Here is a 21,722-nt window from a genome sequence, read left to right as displayed (position 1 = left end):
GACTATGGAGCCTCTTAATTCATCAAAGAATGCTCCCAGTGGATCAGGTGGGACACTGGTGAGCACTCTTACCCATCCCAACAAGAGAAACCATGAGGGTACCTATCCTGAGCATACTCATCAGAAATGCAGAATCAGTTATAGTAACATGGCACACATGTGTCAAAATGTTTTTGTGATATTAAAAGGGCTGAGGGTAGCTTTGCCGAGGTGTAAATGGTATTATGAGTGGCCTGAAGTCAATAAAAAAGGCTTTAAAATGGTTCATCGTTGAGTGAAACAGCCACTTAAGGGCAAGTACAGAAACTTCTGAAAGCAACAACACTGGGAAAATCCCCTGTTATTGTTGAACTGCATAAAACCTTACAGTCCAGCCACGGGGATGGTAACGTGTGAAGTTACAATAGGAATGGGCAGACAAACGTGTTATGGAAGTTCAAAATGTGAAGGACACAGTGAATGGAAAGCTTGAAACAACTACTACATTCATTCTAACGTCCAATATGCAAGACCTGCCCAACCACATTAAAGCATGTTTCTTACACTTACCAGTTTGCTCCTTTTTTTTCCAAATTCAATAGGGTGTTTCAAGTATAAAAGATTTGGTCAAACTACCGTGGCATGTAATGGTTATGCTACTTGTGGGAACTGTGATCAAGCAGCTCATGAGCCAGGCTTGGAATGTACATCCCCACCAGCATGTGTTAACTGCTCTAACTCACATCCAGTCTGAAGTTCTGAGTGCCCCATCTATATGGACAAAAACAAAGTCAAGAACTTAAAAGTTACATGTCACATGTCATATGCAGAAGCAAAGCAACTGTTTAAAGCCATGCTGCCCCCATCATCCATTACCTCATTTGCACCACCTGTGAAACAGCCCATAATTAAGTCTAGTGTGATGACTCAAAGGGAAGTAGCAACTGCCACTACCAATGTTTGCTCCTGTTGCTGCATATGCCGACAGGCAGGCTCTAATAACCCTGTGCTTGCCAGAAACTCAGTTACACAAACTTCTCTGACTGATAATGTACAGCCATTGCCCCCAACGGCAACTGTTCCACCTGCCGACTGCTACACCCATCCAGGGTCCTTCCTGTGTTTCAGCCTAACAAGGGAAAGCCATCACATAGACCAGGTCAAAGTCCAGTAGAGCAGTACCGAAAGCACCATCAGTGAAATCAGCAGCTACTGCTGCTATTGAGAATTTGGTGATGGATGTGGTCCCAGTTGGCTCAACTAGTCCACCACCAATGACCTTGTGCTCCCCACAAAGGTGCAAAGAGAAAGGGAAGACAAAATTTACTAATAGGTAATGGACATACTGCAGAGAAATTTAAATGGTTTCATAGTTCATGAGGATGAACTAAAGTTCCTCACACAGACTAGACTAAACTAGACTAGACTATTGTGTGTGTGTGTGTGTGTGTGTGTGTGTGTGTGTGTGTGTCCAGGGAACACATTTTAAGGAGGCCAGTACCCCCATGTAAAGGGGTTATAGTGTATATCAAAAAGATGACCTTCATGACGACAGAGCTAAGGGAAGTGTGTCAGAGTTCATCCATGCCACATTTGACTCCTCACCCATAGCCCTAATCGCCACACTATAGGCAGTTGATGTCATTGTGCATTTTGTGTCCTTTTCAGCTAACCTTATGTTCCCTTTACTTGCCGGCATAGTGACCACTGGATGACAAGGCACTTTCCGAACTGATTGACCAGCTTCCTCCACTGTTTGTGCTCTTAGGAGATTTTTAATACCCGTAAGACTCCATGGGGTAATCTATCCACCTGCCCAAGGAGTTGAGCAGTTGAAAGTGTATTACGATCTGACACTACATGTCTCCTGAATACAGGTACAACGACACATTTCTGCACAGCAATAGGGACATTCTGCATCATTGATTTGAGAGTTTTCTCTCCTGCTCTCACAGACTGTCAGATGGGGGTGGCAGACAACTGTCTGCCTTTTACACAGAACAGATCGTGGTGGAAAACCACCCAAGTGAATGCTATCCAAGGCAAGCTGGATACTTTATAGCCAGCTGGCTGTGCTTGAGTACAGGAACACCATCCACAACTGGGTGGGGCACATTACTGATGTAATCCATGCTGCCACTAATGCAGCTATACCTAATCATCAGGCTACCACAGAAGGCAGCCTGTTCCTTGGTGGAACAATCAGTATCGTTGTGCCATACGGGACAGTTCGGCAGTGCTGCACAGGTTCAAGCATAGTCCAACAGCAGAGAACCTTCAAACCTTTTGGCTAGCAAAAGCTCAATGGACAACGAAGAAGAGCAAGAAGCAATCATGGCACGAGTTTCTGAAGTTGATTCATTTGCCAACTTCTGCCACTGCAGTAAGGGAATCTGTAAGGAAGATATTTTGGAAAAGGGTGTCACATCCATTAGCTGCCATGCATGACAATGGAGTCCTGAAAGTAATCTTGCAGATATCGCTAACACTATGGTACAGTACCTTAATGATGTAACCTCGTCCATGAATCTGGTTCCAGGTTTTCATGCCCATTGGAAAGTTTGGGAGAGGAAATGTCTTCCTTTCGCGTTCAACTACAACTGAAGACTATAACCACCCATTGTCCGTGTGGGAATTGGACACAGCATTAACTGCAGCTTGCGAGATCACCTCCGAGCCAGATTTGACACAACTGGAGTGCAAATAGATCCTGCTTGCTGCTGTCCTATAAGGGTTACGTGCGATCCCGCATTGATTATTGATTATGGTTGTACGGTCTATGCCTCAGCATGACCAACACATTTAAAGATGCTGGACTCCATACACCACGAGGGCATCAGATTGACCACAAGATCCTATAGGATGAGCCCTATACTGAGCTTGTGTGCAAGGTCAGGGAAGCCACCATTAGCTGCTTGTTGGTGGTTCCTTGTGGCTAAACAGGCGCTCAAGCTCCGGTCGTTTCTGACTTCACTGGTTGTCCTGCAGCTATTAATATTTCCGAATGCTTGGAACAACTCTACCATACTTGTCCATGAAGGACAAAGCTGTTCGGCATACGGGCAGAGCAGCATTTATTGGATCTAGGAGTGTCGCCAACAAACATACAGAGGGAGGGTTGGTTGTTATTGAGACCTACAATAATTTTAGATTTGACAGGGTGCAACAGATTTTTCACTCCTTCCCCAGGGGTCCAGAACTCCTTTGTGGATACGTATGTGGCAAGCACAGGACCCGGAGCTAGTGCAGCTCTCTTTCCTTTCCGGGCTGCATACCTTCCATTCCCACATCCTTCCCCATCCCTGATCCTCCCCCCCCCCCCCTCCCCGCCGCTTCCCTTCCTCTTCTCCCTCTCTTTGGTAGTCTGTTTGGTGCCTATGTCCGGAGACAGATGCTTATGGCTGCAAGATGTGGTTTCTCTTCTTTTTGCTCTATACTGGAAAATCTCTGTCCTCACTTCATCCTTCTCTTTTCCTTGATTCTTCTCTTAACCTTCTTCTCCACTGTGGCGTTTGAGACCTCTTCTCTTCTTTCCTTTTCTTTGTTCCTCCCTTTCTCTTACTTTCCTCCCTGTGCGTTGAAGGCCGACTCATGTTCCCACACATAGCTGGCGACGGGGTAACATGTAATTCCCCATCCCAGGTAGACAAGTAGGACACGTACATACCCCGTGGTAAAGTCCAGGCCCAGGGAGGGGTGATTACCCGAGCTGGTGCCTTCCAAATTTGCCGATTGGTCCCTCTGTCCATTTCTCGGGAGTTGCGACTTGAGGTGTGGACAATCATCTAAGGTGGGAGTGCCCTCTGAGAGGGCCCCCCTTAGGAAGGAGTGCACCATCGAAGACACCGGTAATCGTGAGGGATACTTTCGCAATGATTTCCTCTACTTTTACAACTTCTGCCTACAAGAGAAAGTTAGATCAGTCTCAGCCACGAACAATTCTTCCATCAGTGCCAAAGTTTCTAGTTGTTTCTCGGTGTGACAAAGGTCAGTGCTTCACCACAGTCAACCTTTCCATTATTCAGAAAGGTGTTGACACAATTGCAGGCCCTGTTGAGTCTTGTTCCCGGTTATGCAACGGCACCTTGTTGTTAGAAACAAACAGTGCCCTCCAGGCACAAACATTGCTTCGAACTCCACTGCTACACACCTTCCCTGTCTGGGTGTAAGCACACCGTAGGTTAAACTCATCATGTGTGGGGTGGTGTATGCAAGATCACTCGATGGATTATTCAATGAGGACATTCAGAATTACCTGTCCGATCAGGGCATAACGGCCGTACATCGCATCATGAAACAGGTTGGAAAACAGTTGCTACTGACCCATACTCTCTTCTTGACATTTGACAGAGTTCAACTTCCATCCAACATTAAAGCAGGATATGAAATCATTTCAGTTTGCCCTTACGTCCCCAACCCTACACGTTGCTATTGGTGTCAGCGGTTTAATCATCCCAGCCAGTCATGTTCCAGTATGGCCATATCCGTTACATGGGGCGGAGATACTCATGAGACTGATTGTCCACTTCTATCACCTTGTTACATCAACTGTATGGGCAACCACACTGCTTCCTCTAGAGATTTTCCCTATCTTTAAAGATGAACAAATTATTCAGAAAATTCAAGTGAAAGAAAAGGTGTCTACCTTTGCGGCTCATAAGTTATTCACCAGTAGAAAGCCCACTGTGCTCCCAGCAGGTAAATATAGCACTGTTCTCGCCTCTCCTTGACCTACTAAGGAGGTAGACACACAGACTTGCGATCTCACCTTTAACGCCACAGTCGTCAGACTGTCCAGCCCAAAGATCAACTGTTCAACCTCCCCACTATCACCCTCTCACTCTAAGGCTCAACCTTCATCGGCTCCTGCTAAATCATGGGTCCCAAAATCGGTCGCCCAGGCTTCCAAACAAGAGCCTACTTTTGAAGATTTCTTACATACCCAGACCTCACAACCATCAACTCCTCCCTCTTATCAACATCCTGCTTCCAAGAAGGCTCAAGAGAAACAAAGTTCCTCTCCTTCTCTGCCACAGTGTGTCTCTTCTGCAGCACCACCCAACGGTAACCGCCCTCAGCCGTCTTCCGTGTCGTCGATACTACTCCCCAGTCATCTTCTCTCTTCAGGAAACAAAGCTACATGCCCACGATTGCTTTGTATTCGCTCATTTCCAATCAGTCTAGTGTGATTTCCCCTCTGTTGATGGCACTCCGACACACACATCACTTATGATTCTTCTCCATGATACTATCCATTATCACCCAATCCCCTTAAACAGTTCCTTCCAAGCCATCACTGTACGTCTTTCCCTTTCTGGATACAGCTTCTCTCTTTGTACCATACACATTCCATCATCCACACCAATGGCAAGAGCCAATCTCCTTCATCTAATTGGTCAGATCCCCCCCCCCCTATTTTCTGGTTGGGAACTTCAGTGCCCACCACCCGCTTTAGGGATCTCCATGTCCTTGACTGAGAGGCTCCCTATTGATTGACCTCTTCCACCAAGCAGATCTTGTGTGCCTCAGCACTGGGGAACCTACATTTTTGTCCGCCTCCACGTCAACCTACTCTCATTTCGACGTTTCAGTTAGTACTGTTCATCTAACTCGACGCTTTGAATGGTTCACTCTTGCAGATACACACTCAAATGACAATTTTCCGTGTGACCTTAGATTACAGCCACAACTGCCATCTATGCAACCAAGACACTGGAAGTTTTCCCAAGCTGATTGGACATTTTTCTCCTCTCTCACAACATTTGGTAACCGTCCATTTCCTAGCATTGACAATCAGATCACTCATGTTATGGAAGTTATTCTTACAGCTGTGGAATGTTCCGTACCTCATACCTCCCCTTTGTCCTGGTGTGCCCCAGTTCTTTGGTGGAATGAGGCATGCCGTGACTCAATACCCGAGCAGAGACGTGCTCTCCGCGTTTTCTGCCACCCTCCTACATTGGCCAACTGTATTCGCTATAAGCGGTACGTACGTGATGCAGTTGCATCATCCACAATAGCAAGAAGGCAAGCTGGGACTTCTTTACCATCTCCTTTAACATCTTCACTCCCTCATCTGTAGTTTGGAGTTGAATTTGACAGTTATACGGCACATCTAGTTTCTCCCCGATCTTTGGGCTAACTGTCTTGCTAGATAACTTAGTGGGCCCAGTCGCAATGTCTAACTCATTGCATCAACATTTTGCTGAGATTTTGAGCTCTTCAAATTACCCGCCAGCCTTTCCCCGGAAGAAATGAGCAACAGAAGCGCGACCTCTTGCTTTCTCCTCCCAAAATCACAAAAGCCATAATACTATTTTTTCTACGTGGGAATTCCAAAACACACACTTTCTCTTGCACTTCTGCCCCAGGGCCGGATGACATCCACCTTCAAATGGTGCTGCATTTATCATACCGTAGTCTGTGTTACCTCCTTCACCTTTATAATCGAATTTGGACTGACAGTACCTTTCCCAGAAGGTGGCAGGAAGCTATCATCATTCCTCTTCCGAAGCCTGGAAAGGACAAATATCTCCCCTCTAGCTATTGCCCCATCTCTCCCATGAGGAGTATATGTAAGGTTTTGGAGCAGGTGGTAAATTGCCATTTAGATTGGTGGCTGGAGTCCCAAAACCTTTGAACACCTGCCCAATGCAGTTCCCGAAAGCATCGTTCCGCAGTAGACCATCTTGTTGCTCTCTCCGCTTACATTGTGAACAATTTTCTCAGGAAACGCCAAATTGTATCTATACTTTTTGATCTGAAGAGGACATATGATACCTGTTGGAGGACAAGCACCCCTCCACACATTGTTCTCTTGGGGCTTTTGAGGTTGGCTTTCCCTTTTCATTCGTGAATTTGTGACAGAGTGCACATTTAAAGTGCAGAGCAACACTACTCTCTCCCAAGACAACGGGGTGCCCCAGGACTCCATGCTAAGTGTTGTACTGTTTTCCATTGCCATAAATCCAATTATGGACTGTCTCCTTGCTGATGTCTCAGCTCCCTCTCTGTCGACGATTTTACAATCTGCTACAGCCCTCAACAGACCAGCCTTCTTGAACGATGTCTTCAAGGATGTCTCGATCGTCTCCACTCATGGAGCATCAAAACCAGCTTCCGATTTTCTCCCAGTAAGACTGTGTCTGTAAGTTTTTGGCGTCGTATGAAGTTTTATCCACCTTACCTACATCTAGGCCCTGTTAACCTCCCTTTCGTGCACGTCACCCAGTTCTTGGAACTTGCATTTGACAGAAAAGTGTGCTTGTCTTCCCATGTTCCATATCTTTTGGCTCACTGTCTGCAGTCCCTCAACACCCTCTGTGTTGTGTGTGGTACCTCCTGTGGAGTGGACAGAGGGGTCCTCCTCCGCCCATGTCGCACCTTAGTGTGCTCGTAATTGGACTGTGGAAGCATAGTTTATTCCTCTGCTCGGCCATATATTCTTTGGTGTCTAGACTCTGTCCACCACTGTGGACTGCGTTTAGCGTCTGGAGCTTTTTACTCCGTCCTCGTGGGGAGCCTGTACACCGAGACTGCTGATCCTCCACTGTCCAATCGGCAAGCTGTCCTTCTGAATCGTTATGCTAGTCATCTGGCTTCCATGTCTACTCAACTGACCCAGATGACAAGCACTCAGCCAATCGCGTCCTTGAGTTTATCAGTGTCAGTGAGATGACATCCCTTCAATAGCAGTTTTCTAAGATTTCCTTCCGTTTTTAGTTTCCCTATTCCTTCAGTTTCACTCCATTGCTGCTCATTTGAAATTCGGTTTTTTACCCTTCACTAAGCCACAGAATGAGCACTTATGACTGTAGCAGTTTTGCGCCCTAAAACCATAACAAAAAAAAGGAAAAAATTTCACTCCAGACCACATTTTTAAGAATAAATTTGTAACCATTTTAACTGATTACTAGGACTATAATGTAGTACAAGGGGAATCAAATATAAATGGGATTTTTGTTCCTGAACATCAACAGTTGGTAGGACTGGCCCCGTGCTTCTGCTATGCTTAGGCAGGACCGTTAGAAGTGAGGAGAGTGTGCTGTTAGATATTTCCCGCCATATGTATAATTATCAGATTTCTTGCTCGTGAAGGAGTTACACCGGTGGAAATTTGCCAAAGGATGACTGCACAGTTCGGTGATATAAACATTATCAAGGACACATGTGTTTGCATGGCATAAAAAATTCAAGTAAGGACAAGAACATGTGGAAAATTAGCAACATGGTCACCGTCCTCGGACCAGCATTACAGACAAAAACATTTGTGCAGTTAAAGAAATTATTGATGACGATCGACGGGTGAGAGTATCAGAAATTCCATAAAAAGTTGGAATCAATTACGGGGGCTGTCAGGCAGTCATCACAAATGATCCACAGTTCCGTAAAGTGTGTTTTAGGTGGGTCCCTAAACTTTTGACCGGAAATCTGAAGTTGTCACATTTGGAGGTCTGTCAGAGGCTTACAGCAAGGTTTGCGGAAGAAGGTGATACATTTTTGTGTCAGATTGTCACCTGCAATGAAACATGGGTACACCACTACACTTCAGAATCCAAACAGGCCAGTAAGGAGTGGCGGAGGAAAGAGGAGGCAGCACCAGTGAAAGCCAAGACTCGATTGTCAGCTGGCAAGGTTCTTTCAACCTTTTTTTTCAATCAGCGAGGTATTTTGCTGATTGATTTCTTGCATGAGCGACACACAATCAATGCTGCTTACTACTGCGAACTGTTGAACAAGGCAAGAGTTGCATATCGCAGCAAAAGACGAAACGAATTGATTTGACGGGTCATCCTCCTCCACGACAATGCATGACCCCTTACTACAGCTCTAACTGTTTCCAAGCTACAGGAAATGCACTGGACTACACTTGATCATCCTCCTTACAGCCCAGACTTACTGCCCCGTGATTTCCATTTATTTGGACCATTTAAAGAAGCTCTAGGAGGGTGACAATTTGAAGTTGACCAAATTATGGAAGCCTTTGTGCACAACTGGCTGGTGACACCCCCCCCCCCCCCCCCCCAGTTCTTTTTATGATGAGGGCATCAAAAACTTGCCCCTATGCTGAGGCAGATGCATTTCCAAAGTAGGAGACTAATTGGAAAAATAAATTATAATTGCCTTGAGGTTTTCAATAGATCAGTTTAGATAAAAAATAAAATCCTGTTTGTATTTGATCCAGCCTCGTATGTACAGTTGGGTCCAGACAAGGGAATGCTATCACTTGGTCTGTCACTTTTCCTGCCTCTGTCTTCATGTTCTGTGTGCCTAGTGAGTTCACTATCTTTGACGCCAAACTCTATCTGATTCTTAAAGCTGTGGGGCCAGATGAAACATGAATGTGGACCAAAATTCCTTATCTGTTCTGAATCGCTCAGTGCACTGCAGATGATCCAGTCTGTGTACTCAGCAGATAGAACTGTCCAGCATGTCCATGATGCCATCCTGCACTTGGCAAGGTAATGACAGGTCATCTCATTCTGCTGGATATGGGGACACATGGTTATCCGTGGCAGTGAGTTAGCTGATATTGCGGCCAAGGAGGCATGTGCACCTTTGGGAGGAAGAGTGACTGGGCATTACAGAAAATAAGTTGCAATCAATAAAAGAGACCGTGAGGCCACAGAGCACCTCTTTCTGGCCAGATAGAATTGAATAAGTCTGTTTAACATGACTTCGAATAGGGCACTGCCCCCTGACTTGTGGCTTCCTTTTCAGACGTGAAGAACTACCTATTTGTGATGCATGTGGTGTGCTAATTATGGTTTGGCACATTTTAACCAATTATATTTTACAAAATAATGAGAGGGTACAAGCTGGTTTACTGACAGACCTGCCCTCAGTTTTAGGTGCTAATGAGCTGAATGTGGCAAGTGTTTTACTATTTTGTGTTTTTTCTTCCTTTCTACCTAAGCTCTTAAATCAAAGCTTTTAGGATGTTAGAGAGTGAATGGCTCAACCAGTTATTATTTTCGTGACCAGAGAGTCTTTTTTTCTGGACTTCTCTTAGTGGCTGTCGAGATCTGATGTCATTGATTTTAATGTTCAGCCTTGATTTGCTTGCTCCATTGTACTGTTCACAGAAGTCATGCGTGTTTGTGTAAGAAAGAGTGCAAGGGAGCATATGTGATCTTATGTTGTATTTTAGGCTATCCTATTCGTCTAATACAGTCAACATACAGGTGCTGATGACTGTGATGTTGAGCACCCTGAAGATGCAGCAACAACAACAGCAGCAACAACAACAACTGCTTCAACAAAGTGAGATTTGGTGGTTCTGTAATCTGCAAACTTGCCCAATTTGGAAAATTATTTTTGTCCCATGTGATTCCATTTTGAGCAAGCTTCATTGTATTATCAAGGGAATCGAAATAACTGTTTGGGCACAAGCCTTTTTTATGCGTGATCCAGTGGAATTCAAGAATAGAATGTCCAATGTGTGCTTAGAATAAACTATTCTTTTGCCCACAATATTGGGAGCACCGTCAGTCATTGTCGAAACAATTTTGCTTAAATTGATTTCTTTTGCAGTAAGTTATATTTTAACAACTGTACAAATCTATGTGCCCTTAGTAGTTCCTGGCAATGATATTATCACAATCATCATCTGATTTCATTTACAACACAATATCGGGCACACACAGCTAAATGGGCAGATTTAGTTACATCTATACCTTCATCAAGAAACAGTGGAATATAAGGAGAGGACTTTGTCTTTTTTTCCCATCTCTCTTTTATTGTGTTGCTACATAAATGAATATCTTTGATCTTTACTTTCAAAATGTTCAAAAAGTGCTGGGGCAGATACTAAGCAGCCTTTTTTCAAAACTTCCCCATTGCCATAAGGTTACCATGTTGAGCAATCACATTTGCAACCGAGAAACTTGTGGTACTAGTATGACAATCTGTGCCAACATACTCAATCATAAATGTTGACTGTCTGTTCCTGTCTTAATAGCAAATGCAATGAATTTCTGTCACTCTGGTTCTCATCTCAGTCCACCAAGCCTGAAATTCTGTATTATGCTTGCCTTACACTTTTTCTTTCTTTGCCAAACTACTGATTCTAAATAATACCCACAAGTTTAAAAGTGGTGCTAACTAATCGCAGCACGACATAAGCACACAACAAACAAAAATGGGTAAAGACAGTTTCATCTTAACAATGTGGCAATATGGTACATGCTGGTGTAGAACGGAAGTTGTCATTGTTAGAACAGCTGCCAACCTACTTGATGTAATAGTGAATGGTATGTTATTAGCCCATTCATGATTAACTTTGGTACTATGACTTCAAATGCAGGTGAACAAATGAATTATGTCAATTAGGTTGGCCTACCTAAATTCCTTATTTAATGCCTTGCTCAAATTATTTGATCACGTGGCACTAATGGCATGTGTGCCATTGCCTCACTATCCATGCTGTAGGAGATACAGTGTAGGCTAGCTTGGTAGAGCCAAGTATGAAAAACAGGAGATAACATTAAGAATACATGATCCTCCTCCAACCGTTAGGTTGGTTACCAGCAGTTTGCCATTCATTTTTGTCATTGGCCTTCCTCTTGTTAGTGGTATAGGTGGTGCGGCTGATATTCTCCATTATCTGGTTGATCTAGTCTAGTCTTGGTCTGCTTCTTGTATTTTTCTCTTCTACTGTTCCTTGAGTGATACTGTTAATGATAACATCATGTGTCATCAGATGACTGACCAGTGTGTCCCTTCTGTGTTCGATTACTTGAGATAATACTGTCATGAAAACCATGTTATAATAACTAATGAAGAGTTATTGAATTGAATTGAATTGGGGGAGAAAAGCTATGGAACATCTAGATTAAAAAATGGCTTAATTCATGGGACGCATTGTGAGGTGTCAAGGAATGGTCAATTTAGTAATATGTATCTCCTTTGAGAAACTACGTAGCCGAAACGCTGGAGATAAGACTTTCATGAAAACCAGATTAGTGTGTTCAGCTGATGGTTGTTTGTACAGATCTTACTGGATCAAAATCCAGATCATTAATAATCTCAAAATCTTTGTAGACAGCATAATGCAAGTTGATCATTGTTGCAGAGCCTTTAGATGTCCTATATGTGTTGCTCAGAGTGCTGGAAACTCCATGGCAAATGCACATTGTACAAACTTGCAAGATGCACTGCCATATTACACTCCTGGAAATGGAAAAAAAACACATTGACACCGGTGTGTCAGACCCACCATACTTGCTCTGGACACTGCGAGAGGGCTGTACAAGCAATGATCACACGCACGACACAGCGGACACACCAGGAACCGCGGTGTTGGCCGTCGAATGGCGCTAGCTGCGCAGCATTTGTGCACCGCCGCCGTCAGTGTCAGCCAGTTTGCCGTGTCATACGGAGCTCCATCGCAGTCTTTAACACTGGTAGCATGCCGCGACAGCGTGGACGTGAACCGTATGTGCAGTTGACGGACTTTGAGCGAGGGCGTATAGTGGGCATGCGGGAGGCCGGGTGGACGTACCGCCGAATTGCTCAACACGTGGGGCGTGAGGTCTCCACAGTACATCGATGTTGTCGCCAGTGGTCGGCGGAAGGTGCACGTGCCCGTCGACCTGGGACCGGACCGCAGCGACGCACGGATGCACGCCAAGACCGTAGGATCCTACGCAGTGCTGTAGGGGACCGCACCGCCACTTCCCAGCAAATTAGGGACACTGTTGCTCCTGGGGTATCGGCGAGGACCATTCGCAACCATCTCCATGAAGCTGGGCTACGGTCCCGCACACCGTTAGGCCGTCTTCCGCTCACGCCCCAACATCGTGCAGCCCGCCTCCAGTGGTGTCGCGACAGGCGTGAATGGAGGGACGAATGGAGACGTGTCGTCTTCAGCGATGAGAGTCGCTTCTGCCTTGGTGCCAATGATGGTCGTATGCGTGTTTGGCGCCGTGCAGGTGAGCGCCACAATCAGGACTGCATATGACCGAGGCACACAGGGCCAACACCCGGCATCATGGTGTGGGGAGCGATCTCCTACACTGGCCGTACACCACTGGTGATCGTCGAGGGGACACTGAATAGTGCACGGTACATCCAAACCGTCATCGAACCCATCGTTCTACCATTCCTAGCCCGGCAAGGGAACTTGCTGTTCCAACAGGACAATGCACGTCCGCATGTATCCCGTGCCACCCAACGTGCTCTAGAAGGTGTAAGTCAACTACCCTGGCCAGCAAGATCTCCGGATCTGTCCCCCATTGAGCATGTTTGGGACTGGATGAAGCGTCGTCTCACGCGGTCTGCACGTCCAACACGAACGCTGGTCCAACTGAGGCGCCAGGTGGAAATGGCATGGCAAGCCGCTCCACAGGACTGCATCCAGCATCTCTACGATCGTCTCCATGGGAGAATAGCAGCCTGCATTGCTGCGAAAGGTGGATATACACTGTACTAGTGCCGACATTGTGCATGCTCTGTTGCCTGTGTCTATGTGCCTGTGGTTCTGTCAGTGTGATCATGTGATGTATCTGACCCCAGGAATGTGTCAATAAAGTTTCCCCTTCCTGGGACAATGAATTCACGGTGTTCTTATTTCAATTTCCAGGAGTGTATTTAGCCACTCCTCATTGCTCTGAAATCTCTGCAAGACAAATTAACACGCAGAAAATAGTATCTGATCTTTGTGCTTTCATTTTTCTACACAGTCCGTGCTATATTGTAATCAACTATTTAAGCTGAAAATTCTAAAGATCAAAATAAAAATACCAGCAAAGTTAAATGAAGGATGTTCTTCTGATTTCAGCAAAGTACCAAGATATTTGTGGAACCTGTCATTTGTCAATGGAATGATAGGCTGAAATACGCTAAAGTCTTTGTATAAGAAAAGAGATAACAATAACATTAAATGCCATCTAATTTCACTTTTTCCAACGTTCCCGAAAATTATAGAAAAGGTAATATATGAGTGACTTATTAACCACCTGACTACAAGAAATAAAGCAGTGGAAAGTCTGGGTTGGAATAACAACAGTGAAATAGGATAGATTGCTACGTATCACATAGAAGAGCTGTTGTGTGGGGGACAAACAATTAAACATACTTTTAAGAGTAGATTTAGTTATCAGATAAAGTCCTTCCACAGATGCATGCATGCATGCATGCATGCATCTACACACACACACACACACACACACACACACACACACACACACACGGTCATGTGATGAGGTCTGCAGACAACAGTGACCATGTGTGTGTGTGAGTTGTGCGTGTATGAATGTGTGTGAAACAACTTGTTCAGTAGCCTAAGTTTAATTTACTCTTAAATGTCCTATAAACATATATCTCAGCTGCTCAATGACTCCTCCGTGTGACGAGTAGCAGTCTATTCTATGTCATTGTTCAACTAATATATTGGCAAAGTTACGTTTTTAATTTCTTAATAGTTCCAATATTGAGAAGGCTGTTTACACATACTGCAAGAATGTGCTTAGTTTGTACAAATAAGTTACAAGCTATTGGGAAATTTTCTAATATATCAAAGGCATTTGATTGTGAATATCCGTGTCCTTGTAAGTGAATTAGAATTTACACTGTAACAGTAAATATCATGAAATGGTTGACATTGTATCATCCAGGCAAGATACAAGTGTTTCAGTAGGACTATTAAGCTATTGCTCATCATCCAGCTGAGAACTCTATAGATGTGGTGTCCCACAAGGTTCCATCCTAGGACCCTTACTTATTTGTATATGTTATGACCTACCATCAGTTGCATTACCAGATACCAGGTTTCTTTTGTGCAGATGAACATTTGCAATAAATAATGAATCAAATTTATAAAAATATTGGGAAATGTAATTTAATAGTCATTAATAAATATTTACTTTCAATTCTTTGTCACTAAACTTTCAAATAACACATTACGTGCAGTTCAAAACTTCTAAGAAGTTTGCCCCTCTATATGCTTTACCCTTTGAGTCCAAGAAATATAAAAATTTAATTTTAAAATATTTCTCAAAATTTACTTTTGTTGTCATAGTAGGGTACAAATAGAAGAAGAAATTTTCAAAAAGTAAATGATCAGTTGGTTTGAAGTTATGTTTTCACTTTGGAACCACTCGGACATCAGTTTTTGACCAACCATTATTTCAAGAGATATATTTGAAAGCAGTTCTGCATTTTTCCTGAACACAATCGCACATTTTGAAACTTCTATGAACTCGTCAAAAATGGGTCTAAAATTTAATAAATTCATTTGAAAAGTACCTGTTGGTGCAGTGGTTTCATTCCAAACCTCTCATAACAGCAGTAATACAAACTCAAATTTACATTTCATTAACTTTAGATATACTTACTTTCACAGTCAATAATCTCCTCAATATGATCACTATTCCAAAAAAAAGGAGGGGGGGGGGGGCCATGTTAGAACCTCCTTCAATCATGTAGCACAGTCTGTGCCCTTAATCTTGAACTGATTGCTGGAAGTGACTGCTACAATGCACTTCAGGGTACCACTAGATGTCTGTCTTGTAGTAGCAGTGGTGGTCTGCAAAAGGCTGTGTTACTTCGAAAAGAAACAAAATGGTGTTTTCAGGCAGAAACCACTGGTACTCAAGGGTTAGGATATAATGACAAGCAGATAGAAGAGGTTGACAGTGTAAAATTAGGGAGTTTACAGTCTGTTGATAAATTCAGTTGGGGGGAACGTACCACACATCTGCTGAAACACCTACTCAAATCCTTATGTGCAATGTGGATTACATCAGACATAAGTGATATAAAAATAAAAAAGCTGGCATACTTTGCATACTTCCATTCTGTTATACTGATCAGGATTAGTTTTTGAGGTAACACATTAAGACGGGCTAATGTTTTCCAAGTTCAAAAGTGTGAAATACAAACTATTTTTAGTATGGACCCAAGAACATCCTGGCAAGGCCTGTTCAAAGAGCTGGTCATACTAGGTGCTGCTTACCAATATATTTATTCCTGAATGAAATTTGTCATAAATAATATATCACTGTTTCAAATGAATAATTCTGTTCGTGGAAACAGTATTCAGTATAAGAATAATCTTGACAAATATTTAAAATCACTTACTTCAGTCCTGAAAGGCATTCATTATTCTGTAACACACATTTGCAATAGCTTGCTAACAACCATAAAATGTTTGACTGCTGATGAGGCTCATTTTAAGGATTTATTAGTACCAATTCCTTCTACTACTCTGATGAATTTTTTAGTAGAACCTGTTCATGAATTATATTACTAACAATATCAAATAATGTTTGTGTTATATAAAATTTGACTCTTGCACATCTTCAGTGCAGTAATGCAATTTTTCAAACTAATTTTCTCTTTGATAACGCTTTGCTGCAATCTTCTTTCCTTCTTCTTTTTCCTGTGTTTATCCCATATCTTCATGAGGTAGGCATGTTGAACTAGATTTGGCAATGTTAGAGGTATAGGGTGATCAGATGGCACATCCTACACCTCAGCTAATTGTACATTTACACATTTTAAGAAAAGTTTTTTATTACCTCTTAAATGAAAATATTTTTAAGATTTTCTCTTTAGTTGTTTCATAATATTTTCTAAACTATGCATAACATATTTTTGAAACTTCCTGGCAGATTAAAACTGTATGCCAGACAGGGACTTGAACATGGGACTTTACACATATTGTATTACATATTCTTGTTTTCTAAAATATTCTACATCTTTGAAGATCTCTCTACTATGGATCTATGTAACAAAAAAGTCATCTAATTTATTTGACTCTTATCCAATTCAACTTTGAGGCGATCAGGTAATAGAATGTGTGTTACAAACTTACAAACATTTTTATTGTTTATAAGATACAGTATAGTTCTCATGGTGTGAAATGGCCTTTATGGTATCTAGCTTCAAGTGTTTTACAAAGATGTAAAGGTACGTTTTTATGAATTCCACATAATTATTTTATTTAATATTCCAATTAACGTAGTTGAAGGTGAAGACCTGAGATTGAAATGTATCTGTAAAATAGATGTAATGAAAAAGGAGAGCAACAACAGTTAGCTAAAGTATGCTGTTTATTGTTAACAATTTAAGTTGCAGTTTGTTGTAACATGTAAGATTTAATAACATCCTTGATTTTCTTTTCAGGCCATAAATCATTTCTCCGATTTTCAAGACCGTGTGTTTGCTATTGCACTTACAGATTCTGTGCATAGCTTTCAGGTGCAGAAATCATCATCAAAAGTAGTGCAATATCTACAGAAGGTATGTTAAAATTATTATAAAAAAGTAAGAAACTTCTGCATATTTTTATTTGGCAAGCAATCATATTACAGTTTTGTTGTCTAGCATAAAAAGCATCAATTATGTGTGTAAGTTGCTGATGAACAGACTGAGTCTTTCATCCAAAGTACATATGACATAAATGTTAGTTTCTGTTCTCCCAAGCAGAACAAACTATTGCATACAATCGTGTGCCATAGGAAGGAATATCCGCCAGTAATGTGTACCAAGTGGAAATATACGTTTATCAAAACCTGTCAGTAATCACAATTGCTTACACAGGCTAGATGTAACCTAATAAAATTAGCAGGAAAGCGATTTTGGTGAAAAAGAACTGCTGTTTCATATTTGTAACAGTAGAGACCCAATTACAGTCATGTTGATGTTTACTAGAAAGCTAACGTGAGTTCTCAAAACCAGAATCAATGAACCAGACAATTTGTAGGAGTGACTGCTAAGAAGTGTTTTTAATTTTCAATTGAATTGGTGGATTTTCAAATTCTTGCTATATGTATGATGGGAGCTTATTGAAAATTTTTCTAGCAGAACATAGTACAACATTGTGAATCCTGAATAACACTTAACTATGTTTGCATGGTCTGCATGATACTATTTTTGTGTCTTGAATGCTGGTTGTGTAAATCGTATTTCAGATGAAACAATTTTTGTTGAAACAATTTTTTTTAGCAATAAATATCACTAGTGAACCCGGCAATGGTTTGCAGTTGCTAAATATGTATGGGAAGTGTGCCTTAATCTCATCTTTGCTCCCCCCCCCCCCCCCCCCACCCCCACCTCCCCTTCTGTCCACCTGCCCCTCTCTTATCTTTTCATCCATTTCCTCCTCCACCCCTTCTCTCTTTCCATTTTATCCTTCCCCCTCTCTGTGCCCTTCTCCTTCCTCCCTCTCACCTCCTCTCCATTCTTTGACCTTTAGCCTTGTGTATTGTTACTCCGAATAAAATGTGTAATGAGAACTGCAGTTGGTAAATTGGTTAGGATAATTGATATATGGGGTGTGAGAGATCTGTCCAGCTGCTGGAAGTAGCTCCAGTGATAGTACTTTGCATAATTTTAACATGTAAAGGGGTAGGATTACAAAGTTTACAAAAATTCAGATACTCCTACAGTATTCTAATATTGAGCCAATAAGCCATAAATACAACTTTTCTGTTTTCTGCTAAAACCCACTGCGAGGAAAATAGCAAAACTGCACATAGCCATATTTACACTTTTTGGTTAAAATTATATATGAAGAGAAAGCATATATATGAGAGAAACAATTTATGTAATGGTTTAAATGCCTTGTTATCATAGTTACAACTAACTGCAAAAAATAAAACTGAACCACACATTTTCACAGCCCAGCATAGCACAGCATATTCTTTCTTGCAGTCGGTTTTGACAGAAATAAGAGATATTGCAGCGAGTTTTAAGTGAAATGATATACTTTATTTACCAACATACTAAAGTGCTTGAAAAAATGAGTACAGTGATATAATACTTGTGAATGTTGAGGATTAAGTTCTTCACAGAAGAATCCGAAAAATATTCTAAAATTGAAAGACAACTCAGCTGGACTCGGCTATTGTGTTGTAAACTCAAACATGCTAGACTACTTCGTTGTCCTGAGCCTTTTGACTGTTTACTTGTCTGCACTGCAAAACTAGCAGGAACTGTGCTGTCTATTGGCAGCCAATTTCTGCTTCAACATTCCTTGAATTCATAAATGTACACCTGTGAGGAGAAATTAGACACAGTACTTTTATAAGGCAAATGGTGGTGTGAGACATATTGCCAAGGAATATGGTATCATCCAGAGTAGTGTAATTCGCATCTTGCACCAACATATCCTATCCATGATTTCGAAAAGCGTGTAGAATTTTGTTGGTTTCCTGTGCATCGCTTGGGAGACTATTACATTTTTGCAACATGTCCTCTTTACTGACAAAGCAATGTTTATGAACCATGGTAATGTAAATTTGCATAACATGCAGAATCTGGCAGCTGAAAATGCACATTGGCTTCATCAGATATGATAATGATGACGACGACTGTGAAGCATAAATCTGTAGTGCAGCTGCGACAGAGAGGCAAAGTGTTTCAGCAATTTATACATCAGTGAGAATACTGTACTCGCTGTGCCCAGTCTGTGGGAACAGTCACTCACTAGCAGGTTTAGTTTGAAGTGCTTGCTATGGCTTCGTGGCCATGAAGTGAGATTCGGGCAGTTTTGCGGTTCAACTTTGCACGTGATTTAAACATAGACCAGTGCTTTGAAGAAATGACTCTTGCACTCAGTGATGTGTGTCCTCATTGTACCACTATATTCAGATGGATCACAGAATTCTAAAGAAGAAGGCCATGATCATCAGTTATGGAGGAAAACAGTGATGCATGAGGAAAATGTTAGACAAAGACAGGTGAGTGACCTATAAGCAGAGAGAGGATACCTTAGGGTTAAATGCACCAGCAATTCCACATGATCATTTTCAAGTAAAGAAACATTGTTTTATCTGGGTGCTGCATAGACTGACAGAAGACGAGATGACATTATTTGGTGCCAGGGGATGTTAAAGAAGTTTTCTAATGGACAATCTCAATATGTGAGTAACTTTGTGGCAGGTGACAAGACTTGGCTGTACTATTATGGTGTGTCGACTAAGACTCAAAACAAAGTTTAGAGCTTTGAAGATCAGTAAAGAAGAAAATGGTAGCTGTTTCTTTTTTTTTCCTTCCCAAATCGAGTGAAACTGTGGAGCGAGTTGTTTTGGACACACACAAGACAGTAACAGCTAAGTGATACACTGAGCAGTACATGCCCAAAGTCATCCAGTCTTTGCAGAACCTGTGACCGAAGTGAAGAATGGACACTTGGTGCCTCCATCACAAGAACGCTCCAGCCAAACCATGCCAGCCAAACCATGCAACAATTATTTGTGGGGTACAGTACTGAAACTTCTTGAGCACCCTTGCACTATTCCCGCATGTGAAAATGAAACTGAAAGGAGTGCAGCTTTCAAGTTATGAGGACTTCCTCAGGGCTGGGACAAAAAGTGTGCCTTACTTCCCATGGAAAGTTGAGAGAACTGATTTAGGGATTCGTTTCAGACAATGGAGAGGTGTTTTCAATGTAGCAGAAATTGCTTCAAAAAAATTAAATATATAAAGCTGTATCGCCAAACTTCCTATTACCCTTCATATTCTTATGGATCTTCGGTACAGCAGAGGTGATAGGGCTTCTGGTTGCTCAACTCTTTCACAAGGAATGCGAGCAAGACGGAATATGTCAGGCACAGTACCTCGATCAAGATGCACACCTGGAAAGCATTCTGAGGAGCAATGGGTGCTCCACCAGTTACATTAGAAGTGTCACAGAATCGAGCACTCGTCAGAGTGACACAATGGAAGAAGAAATGTCAGGTACTGCCTTTCCAATACATTCACAGAGTGATGGACAGAATCAGCCTATATTGTGCAAACAAGGCATAAAGACAATTTAAAAACTGACAGGAAAGATCACACAGTACCTCAGGTCAGCAAAGGAGGAAAGTAACCCAGTTACAATGTCAGAAATATACCGCATACCGTGCACATGTGGAAAAGTCAAAGTTGGACTGACTAGACGATCAGTCAACACCAGCACCATGAACATAAGAAGCATTGCAGGTTGGTGCAGTTGGAGAAACCAATCACGATCGAGCGTGCACTGTGTGACACCATCCCCATAGTAAAATTCACCAACGTGGAAGTTCTTGCTGTAGAGAAGAGCTATCACACCCGCTTGTTCAGAAAAACAATAGAAAGACACAAACATGCCAATGACTTCAACAAGAAAGAAGAAAACCTCACAGTTAACGGATCCTGGATTCCTGTGCTGCAACAAATGACTGTTGTACGTAGCAAGGGGAGAACCACAGCAGAAATCACCATGGAAAAGCCCTTGGATAGTGGTGTGCCAGGTACATACAAGCTGCAACTGTGAACTCAACTCCACCATTGACAGTGGTGGGTGAAGCTCTTAACAGTGCCAGCCATTCGTGCTGGTAAAATGTTAGAAAGATCATTGATTGGGAAAAGAAAGGCAGGATAAAAATCTGGTGTATGTTATGTTAGGAGAAATAATGCAAGCCATGTTGTGTAAGAGTGTCTCAAATTCCTGGATTTCGAAGGTGCAGGCAAAGAATCAAAAGTAACAGCAGGCAGTAACATCCACTTCAGAAACATGTTTTTCACAAAAATTAGATTTGTCGCAAACTTCAGAGAAGTAAGACAGATGTACTGCGTTCTTAATTTTATAATAAAATTACTATTTGTGTGCCACATTTTTTAAAACACACATGATTTTTCTTTTATTCATATAGCATCCTTGATGGTTGTAGTGTAGTGTTACAGTTTTCATCTTAAAAATAAGATTTTTCAGTTTTAAAAAGTAACTTTTGACATTTTTGCCTACATTAAATAGCTGTATAGTTTACTTT

The 21,722-nt window shown here is 42.1% G+C and overlaps 1 protein-coding gene across 1 annotated transcript in view; it reads left to right on the top strand.

The window, feature by feature from the left end:
* LOC124622212 (FAM172 family protein homolog CG10038) overlaps window positions 1-21,722 on the top strand; it is a 268,879-nt gene that overhangs the window by 159,546 nt on the left and 87,611 nt on the right. The window contains exon 6 of the mRNA XM_047147859.1: window positions 17,107-17,223. Within this exon, the coding sequence (XP_047003815.1) occupies window positions 17,107-17,223 (117 nt within the window). The remainder of the gene's footprint in view (window positions 1-17,106; window positions 17,224-21,722) is intronic.

This window comes from Schistocerca americana, chromosome 7 (genome assembly GCF_021461395.2).
Source record: "Schistocerca americana isolate TAMUIC-IGC-003095 chromosome 7, iqSchAmer2.1, whole genome shotgun sequence".
Taxonomy (NCBI): domain Eukaryota; kingdom Metazoa; phylum Arthropoda; class Insecta; order Orthoptera; family Acrididae; genus Schistocerca; species Schistocerca americana.
This window is presented reverse-complemented; position numbering and strand designations above follow the sequence as displayed.